Below are 19,582 nucleotides of genomic sequence, written 5' to 3' on the forward strand. Positions count from 1 at the left end.
AGGCACAACAGGCACAAGGCACAGGAACCAAGGGCGGGTCGCCCAGCCCCCGGTCGCAGGCTACTGATGGTTTGTACCCAGTGCGTAGCCGCATCCCGCGCACGGCTGGCCATCCCAGGTGCAAAGTGGGACTAGACATCCGTATCTCGCCCGCTTGGTCCTGGTCAGCCCTGGTCAGTCTTCCTGGTCAACTCTACCAGAGAACGGTGTGGATGCGTCGGTCCATGGCATGCACGGGTACGGTCCGTATGGATGAACCTGGCATCGCTGCAAGAGTTTGCGAGCCTGTTGCAGTTCCTGTCAATCCCTGGCCGTTTGGTGCGGTTCATTCATATTCCATATCTCGTCCGGCCTTCCCACCCTCCGAGTTCCTGTTCCATACCATACCCATTCTTCACATACCATTTACCATTCTCATACATTTAGGGAGCTGGGAGGCTGTGGTTGAAACATTCCGGAGCCCTTCCAACCAGCCCTCTCCCTTCTGACATTTGTCTTCGCGTCCTTCGTTCATCGAATTCCTTTCCCTTGTTTCGACCAAGGGGCTAGCCCACACTTACACGCCTGGCGCCATCTCGTCATCCATCTCGTCTGCCGAGCACCTCCTGGCCAGTCTCGCCGCGTCACACCTCTTTCTTCCGAGACCTGGCATTTGGTATATGGGATTTGGCAGCTGTCGTTGATTCAACACGCCCCATCAAACAAAACCTCGAAGTCTCGAAACGAAACCGCCGCCGACCAAGAAGCTGTATCAACTCTTGCTCAAATACAACTACTTTCTGTTCCCTCGATTATACGTACTTGCCTAATCCCAACTCTGCGTCTCATGACCTCTGGGTAGTTTAATATTTTCGAAACTCCTACAGAAACAAAACGAGGAGAAGCACAAGGAGCCACACACACCTGTCTACCTTTGGAGTGTGGTCTTGTTCCACACCACGCACTCTTAACCATGTCGCCGTCAGAAGAGCCCACATATGGTGCTGCTTCCATTCCAGCCCAACAGTCCACAGAGGAGAATGCCGCCACCAAGGAAAACCAAATGCAGAAGCTTTATAGAAGCTCCCTCCCCTCCTCCTCGGACTCCCCCTCCTCACAACTTCCATCAAAGGACCAGCCTCACCTGTCACGGACCGGGTCCAACCTGCCTGTTAACGCAGAGTCTGAGACCAAGGCGGACAAACAAAAAGACCAAGACAACAGTGGTGACGAAAGCAACAGTACCATCAGTAACAACAGCAGTGCGAACGAGAAGGACGACGACGACGACATGCTCTCTGTCCGGGACCTAAGCAGCAGCAGCACCTCTAGCCTGGCTATGCCGACATGTGATGTGCCTGCTCTTCCTGCCAAAAGCTCCCTCCGAGCCTCGAGGCTTCTCGCCTCGATCCCTCAAAAGAGGGCACCCAACGATGACCAGCCCATGCTGCCACATGCCGCGCCACACCAAGTGTATCTTTCTTCCGAGGAGGACGCTTCATCATCAGCCGACGACTTCTCCGACTTTGATGACGAGATGGAGTCTGACGGCGAGGGGGATTCACAAAAGCCTAGTACGCGCAACATGGCCCGCGAGGACACAGCTCGTGTGGTGGCTGTAGTCTTTCACGGCAAACCATCCATTGTGACCCTGTCTCCACGGAGGTCGATATCGCCAAGCTCGAGCGAAGTTGGACAACCTAGAGCTGGTCTTTTGCGCACAGCTACCGAGCCATCTCTTCAACATCAGCGGCCGCGATCCGTCTCTTCAGCCACCTCCACCATGAAATTTCATCCTCCCCGCGCAAGCAGCATGACGACCGGTTTTGAGAAGAAGCGACCCCATTTCCTGCACATTGACCCATATGCCAAGGTCAGAGACGAGGCAGCCGAGCATCTGAGGGGTCCCATGACACCCACGTCAATGTTCCGAAGGACACTTAGCTTGGTCAAGAAGCGTAGCAAGCCGAACTTGCACCAAAGCGAGAGCCAGCTCACGCCGATGGAGAAGGTTGGCGAGGTTGAGGAAGAGGATGACCCTAGAGAAAGCCTCTGCCTGGAGTCAGCTAGTCTCGGCCCCGTCAGCAACCAAGATGTCATGAGGAAGGCCCAACGACATGGATCTGTATCATCGCCACGGAGTGAAGCATCATCACCAATATCCCCGAAGAACCGATTCCGAGCAGGATTATCGCTTGGTCGGCAGCGAAGTGTCAAAGCATGAAGCGGCTGTTGACTCGTTTTCTTCCTCTTCCCCTCTTCCGACTATACATTATTACAGCTAATGACAGTGATCTGTACCTCCTGACGACTTTTTTTTTTTTTTTTTTTTCGGCACGGCGGCGCATTATTTTTATGGGCAAATGACCTCTACTGGGCAACGGCGGGACATTGATTTTTCCTGGGTGGCGAATCCTACGGACTTTGGGGGCGGCAGCTGTCTGCTTAACTATGGAATACTCGGCGTTCACAATAATGTATATATTAATGAGAGGACTAGGTCCTCGACAATTCACATTGGCGTCAGGGGGACATTTTTTTTTCTCATCAAGGTGTCAAGACTGGCAGACCAGGGCACCGGGCAATGATGCAGCAGTAACTGCCATGCGGTAGAGAGTAGTTTTCAGAACTGGCTCCAAGAATCAAATTGTCTCTTCTCTTTTTGTTTTTACTCTACTCGGAAGCCGCGTGTGAAGCTGGTCTGTATTGCAACGAGGTGTCTTGGAGCGATTTGAGACATGGCAATATGGTCGAGTCGCCGTACACGCGACTGAGCCAATGAGGCATTGGGAAGGTGGCCGTGTTGTATCGCGAATCTGTATGTTCGGCATGTCTGCGCAAGGGGTTTGTGCCACAAGGGTACATGGGTGTTGCAGCTTACTACTTTCGAAAGGTCCCGTCAAGACTCGTGCGTCCCCATGGCTTGGATGTACTCCGCATGTACTGACGGGACGTGCGCAGGAACGAGACCTCTGTTATCACCAGGCGTATACGTGACTAGCATGCACAATTCAAATCGGCGTGGCTTATTGGGACCGTTGCGTGACACAGTTGTGCAACAAATATGTCGATGGGCATGCGGGGCGGCCGTGGGATGGGATGGGGTTTTGTCCTTGTGTGCCAGGTGGATGGATAAGGACCATGGGATCCAATTGTCCGCCAGGTGATGCCGAATTGGATTGATCTTTCTTTCCTTGCCTTGACGTCTTGAAGCTCGTGGCACGGCCAGCAACGGAGCGGTATTGGGGCAGAGCTGGGGTAGTTGTATGCTATGAGGTGGTAGTATTTCTTTTTTCCGAGGTGGCTCTCTCTCTCCCGCGTGCGAGAAACGGAGGACGGCCCGGGAAGAGACTGGAGGAAAAAGAAAGGAAACGGCCTGGCAGTTTATTACCCCAACGTGGCGCGAATGCATGGCAAGGGTGCAATTACGGCAATGGCGTAGGACGGGACGCGGCGCGGGCTGTATGCACATGTACTTTGCTTTTGGCCCACGTGCGGGCTTGTGAGCTTTCGCCGCCCCCTCTTCCGGTTCAACGTGAAACGTGGGCTTTTGATGCAAGGACCGAGGATGGGCGGGGGACAAGCTGATATGGGCTGTTATTTTGGCACAAAAATTGGAATATGATGTGAGCGAGATTGGAGATTGGGGAAATTACTAGTGTATTTGGATGAAAAAGGGGGCAACTCGAGCTGTGGCGTGGGAGCGTCCACGGGACGCGTGCCGAGGACGGGCTGAGAATTTACACTGAGCATTGGCTTTTTCCTTTTTTGTTTTCTAAAAAGTCTCGAGTCTTCAAGGTGGTATTTTTTACTTCTTCCAAGCGCGTGTTATGGAGGGACATGGGGATCTGCAATCGTTATTCTCCGGCAGAATCCTACTTCAACTCCCGGCCGTGGGAGTTGGGGGGACAAATACGACGCCATCGTCGCCTTTGGCCTCAACCAACCCCCCGGCAAGCCAAATCAATCCCGTGTACACCAAACAGGGCCACGGGTGCCCGTCTTCACCATGCAATTTCCATCTTGCACTGTGAGCTACATGCCTCGATCCCCAGTTCGCAGCGGCACCGGCCCCCACTTTGCTTCCCTCGGAGCAGTAAAATATCGAAATTGATTCTCCTCTCGGCCGGGGCCCTCTTTTCTTGACTCTCTCTTCTCTTTCCCAGCGACCCCCGTTCCGCGCGACTAGCGCCGAGCGCCAGGGCCTGCTGTGGTGGAAATTTGCACTTCTGTAAAAAATGGCATGACGACATGTCAGGGGTTTCTGGTCCAGAAAAAAAAAAGAAAGGGATCGGCCGGGCTAATTAGTTTGGAACCAACGGCGGTGAGAGAAGAGCGGCCGGTCCCCGTTCCCGCGAGAGCGTTGGCAAAAAGTTTGGATTGATCGTTTGTGTAAACTTTGGCATCCGCATCCTGACACGGCCCAAGAGCCCCTGAGTCCACTGCAAGTGATGTAATGGGGCTGGACGGGGTCCCTCCACACTGACCGTCCAACTAACCAGACTCCACATGTCAGTTGTCCAGCCTCAGGGACCAGCACCGAGTTCAAATGAAAAAAAGTAAAAAGAAAAAAATACGACCGTGCCCGCTCACCTTCATCTAAAGTCGTGGCCTCGTGTCTTTTGGACAAAGTTTCTTTTGTTTTCCATGAGCGGGCGGAAAGAAACTTCCGATTCGTGCCTGAGCCCGTTGTATTCTTCGCACGTTGAGCAGGAACCTGGGTGACGAGGTCCGGCCTATTTTTCTAGCTGGCTTCCACGAGGAATGGGGAGCCCGACTCGAGCACATGCCATATTTATTGCTATTGATACTACATTGTTCGTCTCCACGGCCCCGTCCGCCTCATGGCAATGGCGCTCGTGGCTATGGGGCCGACGGGAACACGCCTTTTCTATATCGGACAATAGTCTATAGTTTTTTTTTCACGCGACGCGTTTTTTTTTTTTCAACTCTGCTCGTGGCATGATGCGATTGTGTGCTTGTGACATCTCGCGTTTTTTTTTTTTTTTTTTTTTTCGCACGAATCGCTCTGGGCTTGAACGTGTGTACCCCGTGCGTGGCGTGATATATATGAACTCGAACTTGGTACCAACATGTGGCTTTTTTTGCAAATCTCGCTTGTTTCCATCTTCAAACGCAGGGCTCCAGAGGGGGAACTGCAATATCATGCGACGAGGCAGGGGACATGTCGGCCTGTTTGGTTCCCAGGGCGAGGGTCATATTCTTTAAAAAAAAACTAAAAAACTCTGGTTTGTATCTCGAGTCAGCTTGCATATGACGGCTTATAACTGATGGCGGCATAAGAAACATCCATGTGAAGCACTTTTGTTGTCAAATTCAGGACAGGAACACGTCTTGTCATCAACATGGCCTGGTCATGGAGTTGCAAACAAACTGCACCATAATTGAAGGTGTCTCGCTGGCGATATGCTGGTCCACGGCTTCCACCTGAATCATGGCTCTTGCCGGCATCTTGATCAGACGTGCGCCAACAACCACGACTTGAACCAGCCCTCCGTGTGTCTCCGACGAAGTGATACCAGGTGTGCCCGCTGCTTCTACTTTGCTCCCAAACTCCAACTACAGCAAGATGACTGCACGTGTAGGGCCCCAAGCCAAGGATACGCACTCCCATCTCCTACAAAGAGGCTCAGCACCAGGGATTTCTAGCTCGGAATCAAGGAGCAGACCCTATCACCCTCTTCGCCATAGCAACGCTTCAGTCGATGAGGCTGCTTCTACTCCGCCCCTAATCACAACATGGGTTAATCATGGCAACACCACCCCGACTGCCATGGCATTTATACACCAGGCTGGAAGCGGTTTCCGCCAACTTAAACGAACCCTATAGTCAAAGGGGGAAACAAGACCAAAAGTAAACAAGACTTCATCAGACCAGCATCCTTGCCGAGCTACATGGACAGCTAGGTAATACAGTCATGTATACGTACTACTTGGCAATGGGTGAATACATCTCAAGTATGGTCCAGACAAACAGCCCCTCTTCACAGCAAATTGTGCCTACAATTCTCCCGCAGAAAAAAACAAAACCTGCTCAAAACCACTTACCTTTGAAGGGCAATGAACAGACTAACCTCGGCATTTGCAACTCGAGCCGACAAGAATAACCGCAGGTTGCTACGTCAACCCATCCCATCACCTCATCGCTCCGTGTTTGATTTGCGCCGGCAAATAAACTTCCCGCACGGCCGCTCAGCCCAACCGCTCAACCACGTTCCTTTCATCTCACGACTCCATGGCGCCAACACTATTCTTGTACACTGTGTCCATTACATCCGTGACTTCTTCTCGGGCCGAGTGACATCATTGCCACGTTTTTTTCCTTTTTTTTTTTTAAAACACGCCTCGTACAGGGCAGCACTGGTCGTCTTGTGTCACAAAGTTACCCGTTCAGCTGAGAATGATGCGCTATTGGTATTGTACGCCTAGACGAGACATGTTTTGAAAGAATAAAATAAATAAAAAATACAAATGAAAATACCAAGTTACACAATTCACTCAGGATACCACATCTCCATTCGCATTCGCATCCGCATCCGCATCCGCATCGCTTTCTGTGCAACCATCCGTACGATGGTGTGCCTGGAACGACTCACGCAAGAGAAAACAGTTGGCATACATGAGACCAAGAACTCAATTAACAATCAAGCACACTTTGACATGTCGCTCGCGATGCATACTCGGCCTAGTCTCCGTTCAGGGCAGCGGGTGGCAAGGGACTTTCACCACCTGGCTGCTTGGTATGCAATGTCAGAGGGAAGGGGTACTCCTCAGGGTCCTCCTCTGCACTATTATAACTCGTGTTAGCTTTTGTTCATTTATTTTTTTCTCATTTTTACGTTCCAACTTGAAATTAAAATCGACCTGAATCCAGTGACTCCGGCGGGCTCGACTTACGGCAACTTCCACGCGACATAGTCCTCGGTGCTTAGACCCTCGCGACCTTCCTGCAGACTGGCAAAGTCTCCTGGGGTCATCATTCCGCTCTTGTCCCTCGGTGAGCCGGGCACCGAGAATGGTCGGGAAATCTTCTGCTCCACGCCAGGAATAAAGTCCTCGGGTTCCTCATCACCGGCAAAGGAGTTGGGGTATGCCCTGCGCAACGCCAGCTGACGAGCCTTGACGTACTCCATGCCCATCCGCTTCCAGTCGAGCAGGTCGCTAAGCCGCTCGGTGCGGTTTCGCTGGTTGATGCGTTGACGACGACTCTTGCCGCAAAACTCGTACATGTACGACGTCAGCTGGTTGACTGAATCATCGACACCCTTTGTTCGCCGATCGACAATGTAGATGCCGTAGTCACTCGAGTTCTCAATCAGCTCCTCCATGTAGCAGCCGAATCCTGACAAGTTGGTCGTGATGCTGGGAACACCCATGACGGTGCACTCGGCTGGGGTGTAACCCCACGGCTCGTAGTATGAAGCAAAAATCCCCATGTGGCAGCCTCGCACAAAGTCGTCATAGTCCAGTGGCAACACGGGGTTGGCAGAGTTCAGGAACTCAGGGTGGAACACCACCTTGACGCGATCTGAAGGATGGTTGAAGAGCTGGACACGTCGAATCTGGTTCAGTACTGGATCTTCGTGGTCATTGACCATGTTGTGAGTGACAATGGGCGGCAGGCTGCTTCTCTTCATGGCGAACAGCCGACGTCGGAGCAGGACGCGGTCCTGGCCAGAAATGAGCTCCTTTTCGTCGGGCATCGCGTCTCCCTCGTGCCACTTGAGGGACCGCTCGAATATCCTCCGTCCAATGCTCTGCTCAATCATGGTCGTGGTGTCCCGCAGCGACTTGATGACTGCCTGGCCCTTGAGCGCTTCGACGGTGAGCGACGTAGTTTGCGCCGGCATAATGATGAAAGCCACAACCGTCATCTTGCTGCCGTCATTCTTCAGGCGATGGTTCAACCGAGCCAGAGACTCGATGAACATGTCGACACCCTTGTTTCGAAACTCATAACGACCAGCAGTGAAGACGTACAAGGTATTGTCCGGGTCAAAGTCGTAGTGGCCGTAGAAGTGACCGCGGACAAAGTCGTGAATCTTCTCCTTGGACTGCTGGTGCAAGTTCTGGAATTCGTGGACGGCGGAAAATTTGGTTACGTTAAGACCGTTGGGCAGCACACCATCGGGCTTTCGCTTCAACAGATGCTCAGACTCGAATGCTGTAATGTGAGACACGGTCGTAAATACGTCGCAAGAGTGTGTGGCTGCGCGCTCGATGCAGTATCGGTGGTAGATGCCCCGCTTGCCAGCTTCAGCGTCGACGTCAAAGTGCTGCAGGTTGTTATAAAAGTCGACAGAGCCGGCGCAAAGATATCGTCCGAGGAGAGTGGCATGGGTGGTGAAGATGGTGGTGACGTCAATGCGACGCTTCTTGGTCAGGGGCAGGGCAACACCGGCGAGCCATTCGTGGAAGTGAGCAATGACGGCTCGCTTCTTTTCATGACAGACAAACTGCAGATTCCGAGCATTAGCCTTTTCATCGGCAAACCGCGAAGCTCTCTAGCTATACTCACCTCTCCCAGGAACCATGCCACCAAGTACCCAAACACAATGGCTTCGTTGGTCTCGTCGTCACCGGCGGGGGAGGGAATGCTTGCAATGTTCCATAGATCCGTCTTCCACTCGTTCATGTATCCATAGGCAGTTTTGGTATCAATGAGCAAGACTCTGGGAGCTCCTTCTATGAGCCATCGGCCGTACAGCATGCCGATGCCTCGGTCTCTCATGGCCTGCATGGTCTTGGCAATCTCTGGGTTGGTCGGCTCCATTTCTTCGACCTCGACGGCCGCCTAAAATGTGTTAGAGGCAGTGGTTGAGTCACAGGCTTCAGATACGTACAGAGGTGTGATTGAGCGGCCCAATGAGCGTATATCGATCTCCATATTCGGCGGTGGTCACGGGCGCCTTGGACTTGATGACGGAGTAGATGCCACCCACTACAAGTGAGCCAAGTTAGCAGAAGAAAGCATGGAGAAGCCGTAGGGTTGGTCACCGCACCTCTATGGGCTACCTCAGTAGCAACCTCGAAGAGGAGGTGGTTCTTGACATCTCGAATAGGCTCGCCGTCAGCCATTGCAAAGAGGAAAGAGAACGTAGAGCGGGGACGTCGAATGTGACAACAGCAGCTTGCGATGACTCCGTTGGAGCAGTTTGAGGGAACAGCAGGCACCAAACAGCTGCAGGCGGGCGGTGAAGCTGCAGGAGCACCTGCTGAGGCCGATTGAGGTGCTGCGGATGTGTAGCGATGAAAATTTAGAGCTGGCAGAGGTGTTTTACGGTTGTCGGGAAGAGCGATGGAAAGCGGGCGAGACGGCGCCAGAGCTGGCGGGACCAAAGACACAGCGACAGGGAACTACTCCGTACTCCGTAGCAACGACAGAAAACAGCAGCGCAGCTCGTCGGCAGCATGCAAGCACAACGAGCGAGAAATAGCACGGATGAGGAGTTTAAATCACGGATGCGAGCTACGGGGATAGACGAGGAGGATGAGGGGTTGCGAGCCAAGGCGGAGGCAGGGCGGAGGCGAGACAGCTCGGATACGATGTGTTGGATGTGCACGATGCTCTGATGCCATTGCAGTGCCAATCCGCCCGCGAGCCGCCTCCGAATTGCGCGCCTGTGCACTCAACTAGCTCGGTATTCCAGTCTCCCCACGGATCATTGCCAAGTGGGTCTGGGGTTGGCTCTGGGCCCAGATCCTGGCCATTAGCACTCGTCGCTGCGGTCTGGTGCTCTTGTGGGCCGATGCCGCTGTGGCAGGCGTCAACGGTGGTTTTGGTGGTGCAGTAAACCCATAAACCCCGCCAGTCGTGTCATGGAGCTGTTGGTTGCAGGGAACCGGGACTCTGAGAATCTAGCACATGACGTCGGATTGTCATCAACTGCTGCGTGGGAGTAACACGTTTGTAATAATGACTCTCAGCTGTGAAGAAATCGCTACAATTAGCAGAAGTTGGCATCCTTGGACTGAATGTTGCGGGGCTGCGCGAACCAGAACTTGTCGAGTGTCTGACGTTGAAAGCTGAGCCGATATCTACATCTGGACATCGCAAGGCCCTAACCCTAACCCCGGGCGTGCACCGCCCGTCCTCGTGGCCTCGTTTCATAGTTCATGGTTCATGGTTCATGGTTCACCGTCCATGGTTTTTGGAGGCTGTTTTAGCACATGACTGACCCCAGCATTGTAATCCAGTCCGCAGTACTGCCATGACTACGGAGTAACTCTATACTGACTTCGAATAGCAAGTAATATGGCAATTCACCCCATCAGACGACGGGAGCAACAACGCCAACAACAGGGTTATCGGGCAACGGCAAGTGAGGGGGCTGGCCTGTAGCAGGTGACCAGCTCAGGGCCATTGTGCGGCCGGCCGGCAGCCTGGTTGGTTTTGCGCATCTGCAAGGTGCATGGTGAAATGGCGCCCATGACGAAACATTGCGGGGAGTGGCTGGACGAAGCATGAGAGCATCGCAAGAATGGCGTCAACGGGTCAACGACGGTGCACCTCCAGGCACTGAGTGTTGAACAGTCCGCCAACTTCCAAGAAATGATGCTACCTCACATTGTCCAAGCCGGATGGTGTTTGAAGGTTGGTTGAGGTCCCTGCTTCTGCAGTACCAAGATGACTGAGTGATCACTGCAGCTCAACTCCAAGTATCAATAGAAAGGATCAAGCATAAGAGAATCTTCCACATCTTGAGAGTTAGATTTCGACTCAAGTGACATATTGAAAAGAGGAAAAAGTAAATAAAAAAGCAATTCTGATACAATTCCTGCTGTCATTGTTCTTCACTGTTCTTCACTGTTCGCAGCCTCGCCATTACCCACACCTGATTGGCCATATTATCCAACGTCCCTCCCCGCTATGGGTCTCGAAAACTGCAAGGCTGGCACTGATTCCCAAAATTTTTTGAATGTGCCGGTCTTTGTCAGTCCAGATTGCGTGGGACTCTGTCGCAGCATTTTCACCACACCATTGAGACGGTAAATCGACACGCTCCTTAAACTTTAGCTAGCGACTTCGCGAGCCGAGAAATCTTGCTTAGTGTCATTGCAGTTTGCCAAGGAGCACTTGTCGCCAAGATGGACTCCTCGCAGACCCAGGTGAAAGTCATCTTCACCACCGATGAGCAGGACTTGCAACTCCCAGAGTCCAAGAGACAATTGCTTGTCCCAGCAGGTTCGCTTTTGCCTCCTCCCTGCTACATAAACAGTCATACTTACGTATTGCAGACATCAAGCGATATGGCCTCTCTCGAATTCTCAACTCCGAGTCCATGCTGGACACATCCTCTCCAATCCCGCTCGACTTCCTTGCGAACGGCACATTTCTACGTACCTCTATCGAAGACTACCTGAAATCGAATGGCCTCTCATCAGAGACGACTCTCAGCCTCCAGTACGTCCGCAGCTTGATCCCGCCCGTCTATCAAGCCAGTTTCCAGCACGACGACTGGGTCGGCGACGTTGATGTCTTGTCGGCAACAGCCCCCGCTAGCAAAGGTGTCGACGGCGCTGTCAATGACAGGATTGCCAGTGCCTCGTACGATGGTTTAGTAAGAGTATGGAATCCGTCGGGCGAAGCGATTGCGACATCTAGTGCCGGTAGAGCTGGTGGGCACACGTCAAGAGTCAATGCCGTCAGGTGGCTATCGCCCTCAAAGCTTGCATCAGCAGGCCTTGACAGGAAAGTCGTCATCTGGGACTACTCTGAGTCAGAAGACAGCTTCTCGGGCTCGTTGAAACACAATATGGAACTATGGGGCCACGAGAAGAACATCAACGCCATCGAAGTCAACTGCGCTACGAAACGAATCCTCACTGCCTCCTCAGACGGGCGTGTCGGTCTATGGACCTCGTCTAAAAAAGCTGCTCCCCAAGCCGATGCTGAAAGCCTGCCCTCATCCCATTCCGCCAAGCGTGCCAAGTTATCCGCCGCCAGTACTACTGCTCAGCGTGGACCCTTGGCCATGATGCCCATGCACGATGACCAAGTCACTGCCGCCATTTTCCACCCACATGACTCAACTGTTGCGTACTCTGCATCTCAGGACCATACCGTCAAGACAATCGACTTGACTACGCAGAAGGAGGTTTCAAGATTGACAACTCTCCATCCAATCATGTGTGCGGCAGCACTACCAGGAAATTCGCTCGTCGCTGCTGGCTCTTCGGCGCGACACATCACCCTCCTAGATCCCCGAGAATCAGCTACCGCCACTGCAGCCATGACTCTCCGTGGCCACATCAACATGGTTGTATCCTTGTCACCTTCTCCAGATAACGAGTACTCTTTGGTATCTGGTTCACACGACAGCACCTGTCGCGTCTGGGATCTCCGCAGTGTACGGCCCGCAACATCTGAAGAGGGGTCCGGCAGCGTCAGCGAGCCAGTGTACACCATTTCCAGGGAGTGGTTAAGTGGCAAAAAGTTGCCGCCGGCTGGTGATGGTGCCAAGGTGTTGAGCGTCGCGTGGGACAAGTCGTGGGGCATCGTGAGTGCGGGAGAGGATAAAAAGGTGCAAATTAATAGGGGTAGAGGGCTTTTGGCTTCATAGATTTGCGCATGATAAGTAGACAATTCATCTTGCGGATGTGCATTTATTTCCAAATTAATTCACTGGTGTGCTTGGAGTTGTGCGTATTTCACTCGAAGAATGGCACAGTCGTATTTAGCATTATGCGCCACGTAAAAAATGTTATGTTACTTCATCAGTCCTCTCACAACTTCTCACCAAGGCACCATATCTACTACCCACTTGAACAGCACGCTGATCCAACAAGGGCAATACCTCGGATTCCAATCTCCCCCTATCATAGGCCATCTTTTCACTGACAATCACATCAAGAATATACGACACAACTGTGTTTGTTTTCAGTGGCGGATCTCTCAGCAGTTGAGCAACGGCTTCAGGATTGAGGTCCAGGTTGTTGTGCCAAACAAAGTATGCTCTTAGCGAGGTAGGCGGCGCCGATACGGCCGAAGTCTTGGATTTGCGATACTCGATTGCCTTTTTCTCGGCTGCGAGGATACGGGCATCTCGTACTGGAGGTTTGGCTGGGATTGGCGGAAAGGCTAGCAGCTCGGTTTCGAGTTCCGACCTGAAGGAGCTGGAGGAGCTGGAGGAGCTGGAGGAGCCACCTGGTAGATGACCTGTTTCCTCTTCTGGCTTTGATTCCGTCCCCACGACTGGAATCGGGAGACCTAGTTCCGCGTGGTGAGGCTTTGGGGGGCACGGGTTCAGTCTCTTGCGTTTTGCGTCGAGGACATGGTATAATTGTATCCCAGCATAGGCATCTGACGCAGAATCTGTGGCTCATTAGCATTCTACTTTTGGAGACAAAGTAGGGTGTATATCAAACTGTTTACATAAAACTTGCTTGTAATCCAGGCGCTTCATCCAGTTACTCGACCGGACCACGTCGCCTTTAAACAGCGGCAACTTCAAAATGTCATGTACCTGCGTTGACAGCGCTACCGCCACCTTGTTGATGAGCTTGGGCGTCTTCGCCGCTGTGTACTTGACCTGTTTGTACAGGTGGCTGAGTTCAAAAATACCCCGAACCTGGACGTCGAGGTATTTCTTTAGCCGGGTGCAGTCACCTTGGATGTGGACGCCGACTTTGCTCACGTTGGGATCCTCCAAAATTGTGCGCAGGGTAGGAGCCACAAGGTCATCTTCACCCTCGGCAAACATAGCCACGTGGAAAAGGCCGATACGACCTGGACTCGCGATTTGGATGAGGGAGACGTTATCTCGCGGTCCGGAGCTGCGGGATGCGTAGGGGAACCACTCGAGGTCGAGGCCTAGGACTGCCTCTCCGAGGAAGTGCTTCCTGCAGACTTGTTCCGTGGTGTGTTTGCTCGTGCAGTAGTGGACTTTTACTTTTTCAATGGCCCCTTGATCGCTAATTCGCTGATACATTGTGTGTGACCAGAATGATTCGAAGGAGCCTGCTTTGGCGGCGCGGGCTGCGTGGAAGAGAGACGGAGAGATGTTGAAGCTTAGTGGTGTTGACGGGGCTTCAACGATTGCCGGGTCGCCCTCTGGGTGGGGTTTGGAGATCTCAGTGCCTAGTAATTTCTCACTTTCTCGATGAATAGTGGTGGTAGGACCTTGAGGTGGTGTTTGGGGATTTGTCGGCGCTGAGTTTTTGCTCTGTTGAGTGATGGCATCATGGCTTGGTGTTGCAAGGGTAGCCAAGTCTTGTTCCATCACAGCATTGGCGCAATAGTCAAACGGATCGTTTCTGAAATCACTTCTGATCCCATTGCCCTCGCTCGCCGTCTGCACGAAACGAGGCATATCCAGCGGAGGATACAACGGAACCGAGTTTGATGACGTTGAGAATCGAATGCCCAACTTGGGGCACCATAGCCTCTTTTCCCCGGCCACACGCAGTGGTCGAGCCATTGTTCCTATCACTCCCGCTGAGGGTGAACAAGAAAGTACAATTCCAATGATTGCAGGTCTTTCGTGGTTGCAACGTCTCTCTCGTACACGGCGGCAAGCAGGTATAAGTGATTTGGCCCTACCAACAGCCGGCCTTGTCATGAATGGCTGGGAATATGCAACGCGAAGTTGCAAGACTGCATGACAACTGCGACCAATTACCATGGCCTAGCGTACGCGGGCTGTGTTTGAGCAGGCAGCCATGAGAGCAGTTCATCAAAGGACCTGGGGAGGTTGGGATTGGCTTCACGCTTGTAGGTACCCAAGTACTACGCCCCGTCACCGCTCAATGCAGGTAGGCGCGACCGGGTCACCGGGCTTGGTTGCTGTGTTGCTTACGTAAGTCAACATTCCCACTGCTAGAACACGCACGTGGAGACAGTCCACGTCGAGGCTCTGTGTGATTTGAGTGCCCTGGTCGCTATCATTCTACAACCCTTGCTCCGGTGAAATATCCAACAAAGGCGCTAACAGACTCCAAAAAGGGGCTATTTTTTTTTTCTCTACTGCCGTAATCCAATCTTTCGGGTACGGATACGCTGGCTCGCTATCCGTAAACATCTACCATGGCGTCCCAGTTGCTGCCCCTCGGTGAGGCGTGGTGACCCTCTCAAAATCTCATATTGCCTACTGACAGGCGCGTAGAACTCATTGACAAATGCGTCGGCTCAAGAATATGGGTCGTCATGAAAGGAGAAAAGGGTATTTGCCATTACTGATCCTCTAGTCTCGAGTGTGCGAAGTTTGACACGGGCGAGGAGGCTAACTCAGAGCTAGAATTTAGCGGTACCCTCGTCGGATTCGACGATTATGTCAGTAAGTAATTTTACATCGTACATTACATCGATCTCACGCTGACTACGGTGTAGACATGGTTTTGGAGGATGTGACGGAATTGTAGGTCTATGTGTTGCCTCTAGTCGGACCCCAAGATTTTACTGACAAGTCGTCTCTAGCGACTACTCTGGAACTCACACCAAGCTGCCCAAGATTCTGCTCAATGGTAATAATATCTGCATGGTACGGTGGGACATTAGCGAGAACTTGCATACGTGCCTGGTCATGTACTAACACCTCTGCAGTTGATTCCCGGAGGCGAGGGGCCGGCTTGAGCTGTGAGAGCGGGTGAAATAGAATGCCATGTTGGCATGGAACTTCGCGTCTACAATACAACCGATCTCATCAGCGCAGCAACTGCGGGCAGTTACACAGACAGTGTGAGAAGTGAATATGCATTCATCAGGACTTTGTCGCAAACGCGCACAAGCTAGATGTGCTTGCTTCACGGTGCCCCAGATCAAGCAAATTAATTATTTTGTAAAGAGTTGGTTCTTACAAATGCAAGTCCGGTGTCGATATTCCCTGTTTCCTATTCTACCACTCCTCGAGACATGAGTTTTCCTTTACAATGCAAAACCAAATACCAGATCACTTAAAACGCCAAGACACCGCAAGCCATCTCATTTGGCTGTATTGCACCTTAGAAACCATTCCCTTGCATGTTGCCCTGCTCTCCAGTGTTGGTGATGCGACGGAGTTCCCATTCACGTGTGAATTCTTGGTGTAATGATTCTAGCTGGTTGATGAGCTTTTCGCAGACGGCGGTGAATACCTCGCGGGGAGTTTTGGTACCGTCTGTTTGGACGCGGATAAAGAGCTGAGGGACATTGGGGTGGCCGACTACCCGGGCTGTGTTAAACGGCTAATGGCATACGGGAGACTGGGCGAATACGTACGCTTGTAGCCAGCCATGTAGACATTAGGGTGAGCCTTGATGTGCTCAGAGAGGAGGTTACCCAGCGTATGATCCTCCTTGTTCAAAATAAAATCTGACGTGTTGGACATGCCTGCTTGACGTTAGACGTGCGATATGGGCTGACATGACTTTTTCCGAGCCCACACACCAGAGTACACCTTCTCCTCGATCCTCTTCTCCCCTTCGCTCAGCAAGAAGAGCTCGAAACTATATGTCGTCAGCAATATGTTGGGTAGATAGTGCGGTTAAAGTGCACGCAACGGATCATCTTGGATGTTGAAGTGCTTTGGATTGCAGCCGGTCATGGTGAGGTGAGAGAGGACAGAGATGCGCTGAAGGGATAGAGCGTCGTATGTTCGCAGCACAATTTCGTTCGTCTTGAAATGATCGTCTTGAGATCAAGTTTTCAACATTCCTCATGCAAGGGGACTGCAGCCCGACGAGACCAGTGAGTTGCGTGTGTGTCGGCTCGCAGCTGTCAGAGACGCCAAGGGCCGACAGGCAGGTGACACGCCGACAGCTCGCTTGAAAACTTTGACTCAAGAATCGTTTCGCAGTGACTTAAAACTCCCAAGCCGCAATACGCCGTCTTGTTTGTTTGGGGGGGAAGTGCGACGGAGCAAACAGTCCTATCCATGCTCCCATCGTCCAGTTTCGGCACTCGCTGACCGGCCACAAATGTGTTCAAGCATGAAAATCCTCGAAGGTGTCCGGTATCATCCTTGGCTGGAAAGTTTTCTTTCAGACTTACCGATCTGGCGCGTTCATTCTGTACTCCGGTCTCCAAAACCCAAAACGTCAATTTCAGAGTGAACGTCCCGTCGTCGAATAAGGATGTGATGAGACACCCTGGGGCCTGGATTGACTCAACTAATTGATGTCGTAGGCTTTTACGAGGCGATGTTGGAATACTTGGGAAAAATTATATATCCAAAAAAATATATATAACGGCGGCGCCGTGGTTCACAACAGTCAGATGCGATCGTTGAATCACAAGGCTTAAAATGGGAACCATGAGCTACAAAGCCACCAGTCAAGTCATTGGCGCAAATGGGTATAACTCGGGTAAACTCCCTCCCAACGCGACTGGGCATGTGGCGCTTTTACCTGAGACGAGCCGCATCGCCCAATCGGCCCATATTTTCTCGTCAGTCTCGAAGGATTAGTACCTGTTCTCGCATTCTTTTTGGACTTTGGTTATTATTCCTCAGTGGCCAAGATTCTGAATTGTCCGGATCATGTAAAGCGGCCGGTCAATGCCACGACTTCCACCATGGCTTCTCCAGCAGGCCAAACAACGCTCCCCCAACCTGGCTGCTTTGATTCCTGCATGTCGCGACATCCAATCCGCCAAAAATGAACTCCGCTGGCTCACAGAATATGTGAGGGAGACAACGACGCACTCAGACAGCAAGGCTCAACGACTAAGGTTACTATGCCAGCGGCGACGTCGTGGTGTGCCTCTGCAGTATATTCTCGGCTCGCAGCCTTTTGGACCACTGGATATTAAATGCAGATCGGGCGTGCTCATCCCTCGCCCAGAGACAGAGGCCTACACATACCACCTTGTAGATCTGATCAAGACGGGGGAACTTTTGGGTAGCAAGTCAAGCGATGATAATGCCGAGTTGAGCATAGTTGACCTTTGCACGGGCACAGGCTGCATTCCTTTGCTTTTGTATACTCTGCTTCAGTCATCTTTTCAACGCTTGCGTGTTCGAGGAGTTGACATTTCGCCCCAAGCAGTCGGCCTCGCAAAGCTCAATGTCTACCATAATGCCAAGCTAGGCAATATTGCGACTTCTCAACCTGGTCAAAAGCTCGATATCTTGAGGGGTGACATCTTCAAGGACCAAGATGTTGCCCCTATAGCCCAAACCCCATGCGACATATTGGTGTCAAACCCACCATATGTCTCTCAGAAGGCCTGGGATTTTGGCCAGGGGCTTCTGGGATGTTCTGTTCGCAAGTACGAGCCGCGCTTAGCCCTTGTCCCAAATCATGATTTGCCTGTTCCAACCGGATGGCTGCACGAGGATGTGTTTTACTCTAGACTCCTAGATATCGCCATGTTACTAAAACCGAGAGTCGTGCTTCTCGAGCTGGGAGAAGAATCACAAGCTCGTCGTGTACTGGGCCGTTTATTTCAACACAGAGTAGCAGAGTTTGCCATGGTTGAAGTTTGGCGCGATTGGCCAGACCTGAACACGGCTGACGGAGAAGCAGCAGACCTTGTTGTGGAATTGAAAAATACTACGCCACCCCTTGCACGTTAGAGCTGTGGGTGCAAGGGGTACGATCATCCGAAGGCTGGGAGTCCTTGGGCCAAGCAACTATTAAGCCATTACATTTAGCTAGCTATCTAGTTATGCAGAGCCGTGGTCTGACCTATATGGATTCCGTGTAAGGACCTGTCGTCTTCTATGCCGCTCATCCCTCATCTTCATCTTCATACCCTCTGGTGGAGACTCGTAAAACAGGTGACCACGATCAAAGGGCGCATCCAGCATCAAGCCCTGGAGCGTTTTTACGCGAGAGACAGCTACGTAGCTTAAACCAGTCTGAAAGTCCCGACAGGAGAGATCTGTCACGATGACATCTTCAGTGATGCTCTGCGACTTGTGAACCGTAATGGCGTAGCATACGATCAGGGGAAACTGCGTGCGAGTGCAGAGAGTGCTTCCGATGAGGAAGTCCCTGTCTACTGGGAGAATCGGGACAATCTTTCTGCCATCAGCGGTGGTCAGGAACACAGGTCCACTGTACTTGTCAAACTCCATCATGATAACACAGGGAGGGTCTTGGACTGGGTCAGCCCCCGGTGCCCAGCCGATATCGTAAACGGTACCGCGAGCGCCGTTGCAGAGACCAACTGGCTGCCAAAGGTTAGATGTCAGCATCAGACGGGCGCCAATGCATATAGGGATCTGCTTCGCAAGGTTGCCCGCCTTGTCATCAGGCGCCGCAGCCGCGCCAAGGCCGACATTCTTAGCCTTGACCTGAATGACTGGCCGGCCGAGGCGGTCGAGGTGGTAGTGGTTATATTCGTTCACCCTATCTTTCGTGGCGTATACTCGCAAGGCGTTGGCGAACCTGGCGACCTCCAGATCATCTAGCTTCGCCTGTACTCGACCGGAAAGGAGTTTCCAGGACTCGACTGACAGTTGGAGGAGCCGCAATTCCTCGAGAGCTGTGCGAAACGCCTTCTGATCGTCGCCCCGTTGCCGTTGGACAACCTTCAAGAAGACTGATTTATCGAAGCGTCTATATGCGTTCCTGCCTTTGATCTCCACTCCCTGCACCTCTTTATCGTAATAGAGCGGCTTCTGTAGCACGGGTGGAAGCTGGAAGAAGTCGCCAACCAGAA

General features: G+C 52.3%; 6 protein-coding genes across 6 annotated transcripts; 3 read left to right on the forward strand and 3 right to left on the reverse strand.

Moving 5' to 3' along the window:
* Nucleotides 1–226: 226 nt before the first annotated feature.
* J3458_012712 (uncharacterized protein) lies at nt 227–3,312 on the forward strand. The gene has a single exon (XM_007814076.2). The coding sequence runs from the start codon at nt 953–955 to the stop codon at nt 2,201–2,203; it is 1,251 nt and encodes a 416-aa protein (XP_007812267.2). The 5' UTR covers nt 227–952; the 3' UTR covers nt 2,204–3,312.
* A 1,970-nt stretch (nt 3,313–5,282) lies between these two features.
* Nucleotides 5,283–9,568, reverse strand: GSY1_1 (glycogen synthase). The gene is made up of 5 exons (XM_007814077.2): nt 9,003–9,568; nt 8,844–8,941; nt 8,519–8,794; nt 6,898–8,456; nt 5,283–6,788 (listed from the first exon to the last, which is right to left on the reverse strand). The coding sequence occupies exons 1-5, from the start codon at nt 9,076–9,078 to the stop codon at nt 6,686–6,688; spliced, it is 2,112 nt and encodes a 703-aa protein (XP_007812268.1). The 5' UTR covers nt 9,079–9,568; the 3' UTR covers nt 5,283–6,685.
* Nucleotides 9,569–10,951: 1,383 nt separating this feature from the next.
* Nucleotides 10,952–12,585, forward strand: YTM1_4 (ribosome biogenesis protein ytm1). The gene is made up of 2 exons (XM_007814078.2): nt 10,952–11,185; nt 11,239–12,585. Exons 1-2 carry the CDS (start codon nt 11,089–11,091, stop codon nt 12,561–12,563), a joined length of 1,422 nt encoding a protein of 473 aa, XP_007812269.1. The 5' UTR covers nt 10,952–11,088; the 3' UTR covers nt 12,564–12,585.
* Nucleotides 12,586–13,325: 740 nt separating this feature from the next.
* Nucleotides 13,326–14,624, reverse strand: J3458_012715 (uncharacterized protein; the record flags this gene model as incomplete). The annotated part of the gene is made up of 1 exon (XM_007814079.2): nt 13,326–14,624. One exon carries the CDS (start codon nt 14,622–14,624, stop codon nt 13,326–13,328), a length of 1,299 nt encoding a protein of 432 aa, XP_007812270.2.
* A 1,315-nt stretch (nt 14,625–15,939) lies between these two features.
* Nucleotides 15,940–16,983, reverse strand: RPB11_1 (DNA-directed RNA polymerase II core subunit; the record flags this gene model as incomplete). The annotated part of the gene is made up of 4 exons (XM_007814081.1): nt 15,940–16,139; nt 16,196–16,306; nt 16,364–16,422; nt 16,967–16,983. The coding sequence occupies 4 exons, from the start codon at nt 16,981–16,983 to the stop codon at nt 15,940–15,942; spliced, it is 387 nt and encodes a 128-aa protein (XP_007812272.1).
* Nucleotides 16,984–17,361: 378 nt separating this feature from the next.
* On the forward strand, nt 17,362–18,765 carry J3458_012717 (uncharacterized protein). Its single transcript, XM_066120115.1, has one exon. The coding sequence runs from the start codon at nt 17,472–17,474 to the stop codon at nt 18,489–18,491; it is 1,020 nt and encodes a 339-aa protein (XP_065974937.1). The 5' UTR covers nt 17,362–17,471; the 3' UTR covers nt 18,492–18,765.
* The last annotated feature ends 817 nt before the right edge of the window (nt 18,766–19,582 follow it).

This window comes from Metarhizium acridum (genome assembly GCF_019434415.1).
Source record: "Metarhizium acridum strain ARSEF 324 chromosome Unknown scaffold_269, whole genome shotgun sequence".
Classification (NCBI taxonomy): Eukaryota; Fungi; Ascomycota; class Sordariomycetes; order Hypocreales; family Clavicipitaceae; genus Metarhizium; species Metarhizium acridum.

What these genes read in the sequence shown, in the direction of transcription:
- J3458_012712 (XM_007814076.2), top strand. Translation starts at nt 953, where the DNA reads ATGTCGCCGTCAGAAGAGCCCACATATGGTGCTGCTTCCATTCCAGCC.
- GSY1_1 (XM_007814077.2), bottom strand. Translation starts at nt 9,078, where the DNA reads ATGGCTGACGGCGAGCCTATTCGAGATGTCAAGAACCACCTCCTCTTC. An exon ending in TACTGAGGTAGCCCATAGAG is followed by an intron (nt 8,942 to 9,002) that starts GTGCGGTGACCA and finishes GCTCACTTGTAG; the next exon opens with TGGGTGGCATCTACTCCGTC. An exon ending in TATGTCGCGTGGAAGTTGCC is followed by an intron (nt 6,789 to 6,897) that starts GTAAGTCGAGCC and finishes GAGTTATAATAG; the next exon opens with TGCAGAGGAGGACCCTGAGG.
- YTM1_4 (XM_007814078.2), top strand. Translation starts at nt 11,089, where the DNA reads ATGGACTCCTCGCAGACCCAGGTGAAAGTCATCTTCACCACCGATGAG. An exon ending in ACAATTGCTTGTCCCAGCAG is followed by an intron (nt 11,186 to 11,238) that starts GTTCGCTTTTGC and finishes TACGTATTGCAG; the next exon opens with ACATCAAGCGATATGGCCTC.
- J3458_012717 (XM_066120115.1), top strand. Translation starts at nt 17,472, where the DNA reads ATGCCACGACTTCCACCATGGCTTCTCCAGCAGGCCAAACAACGCTCC.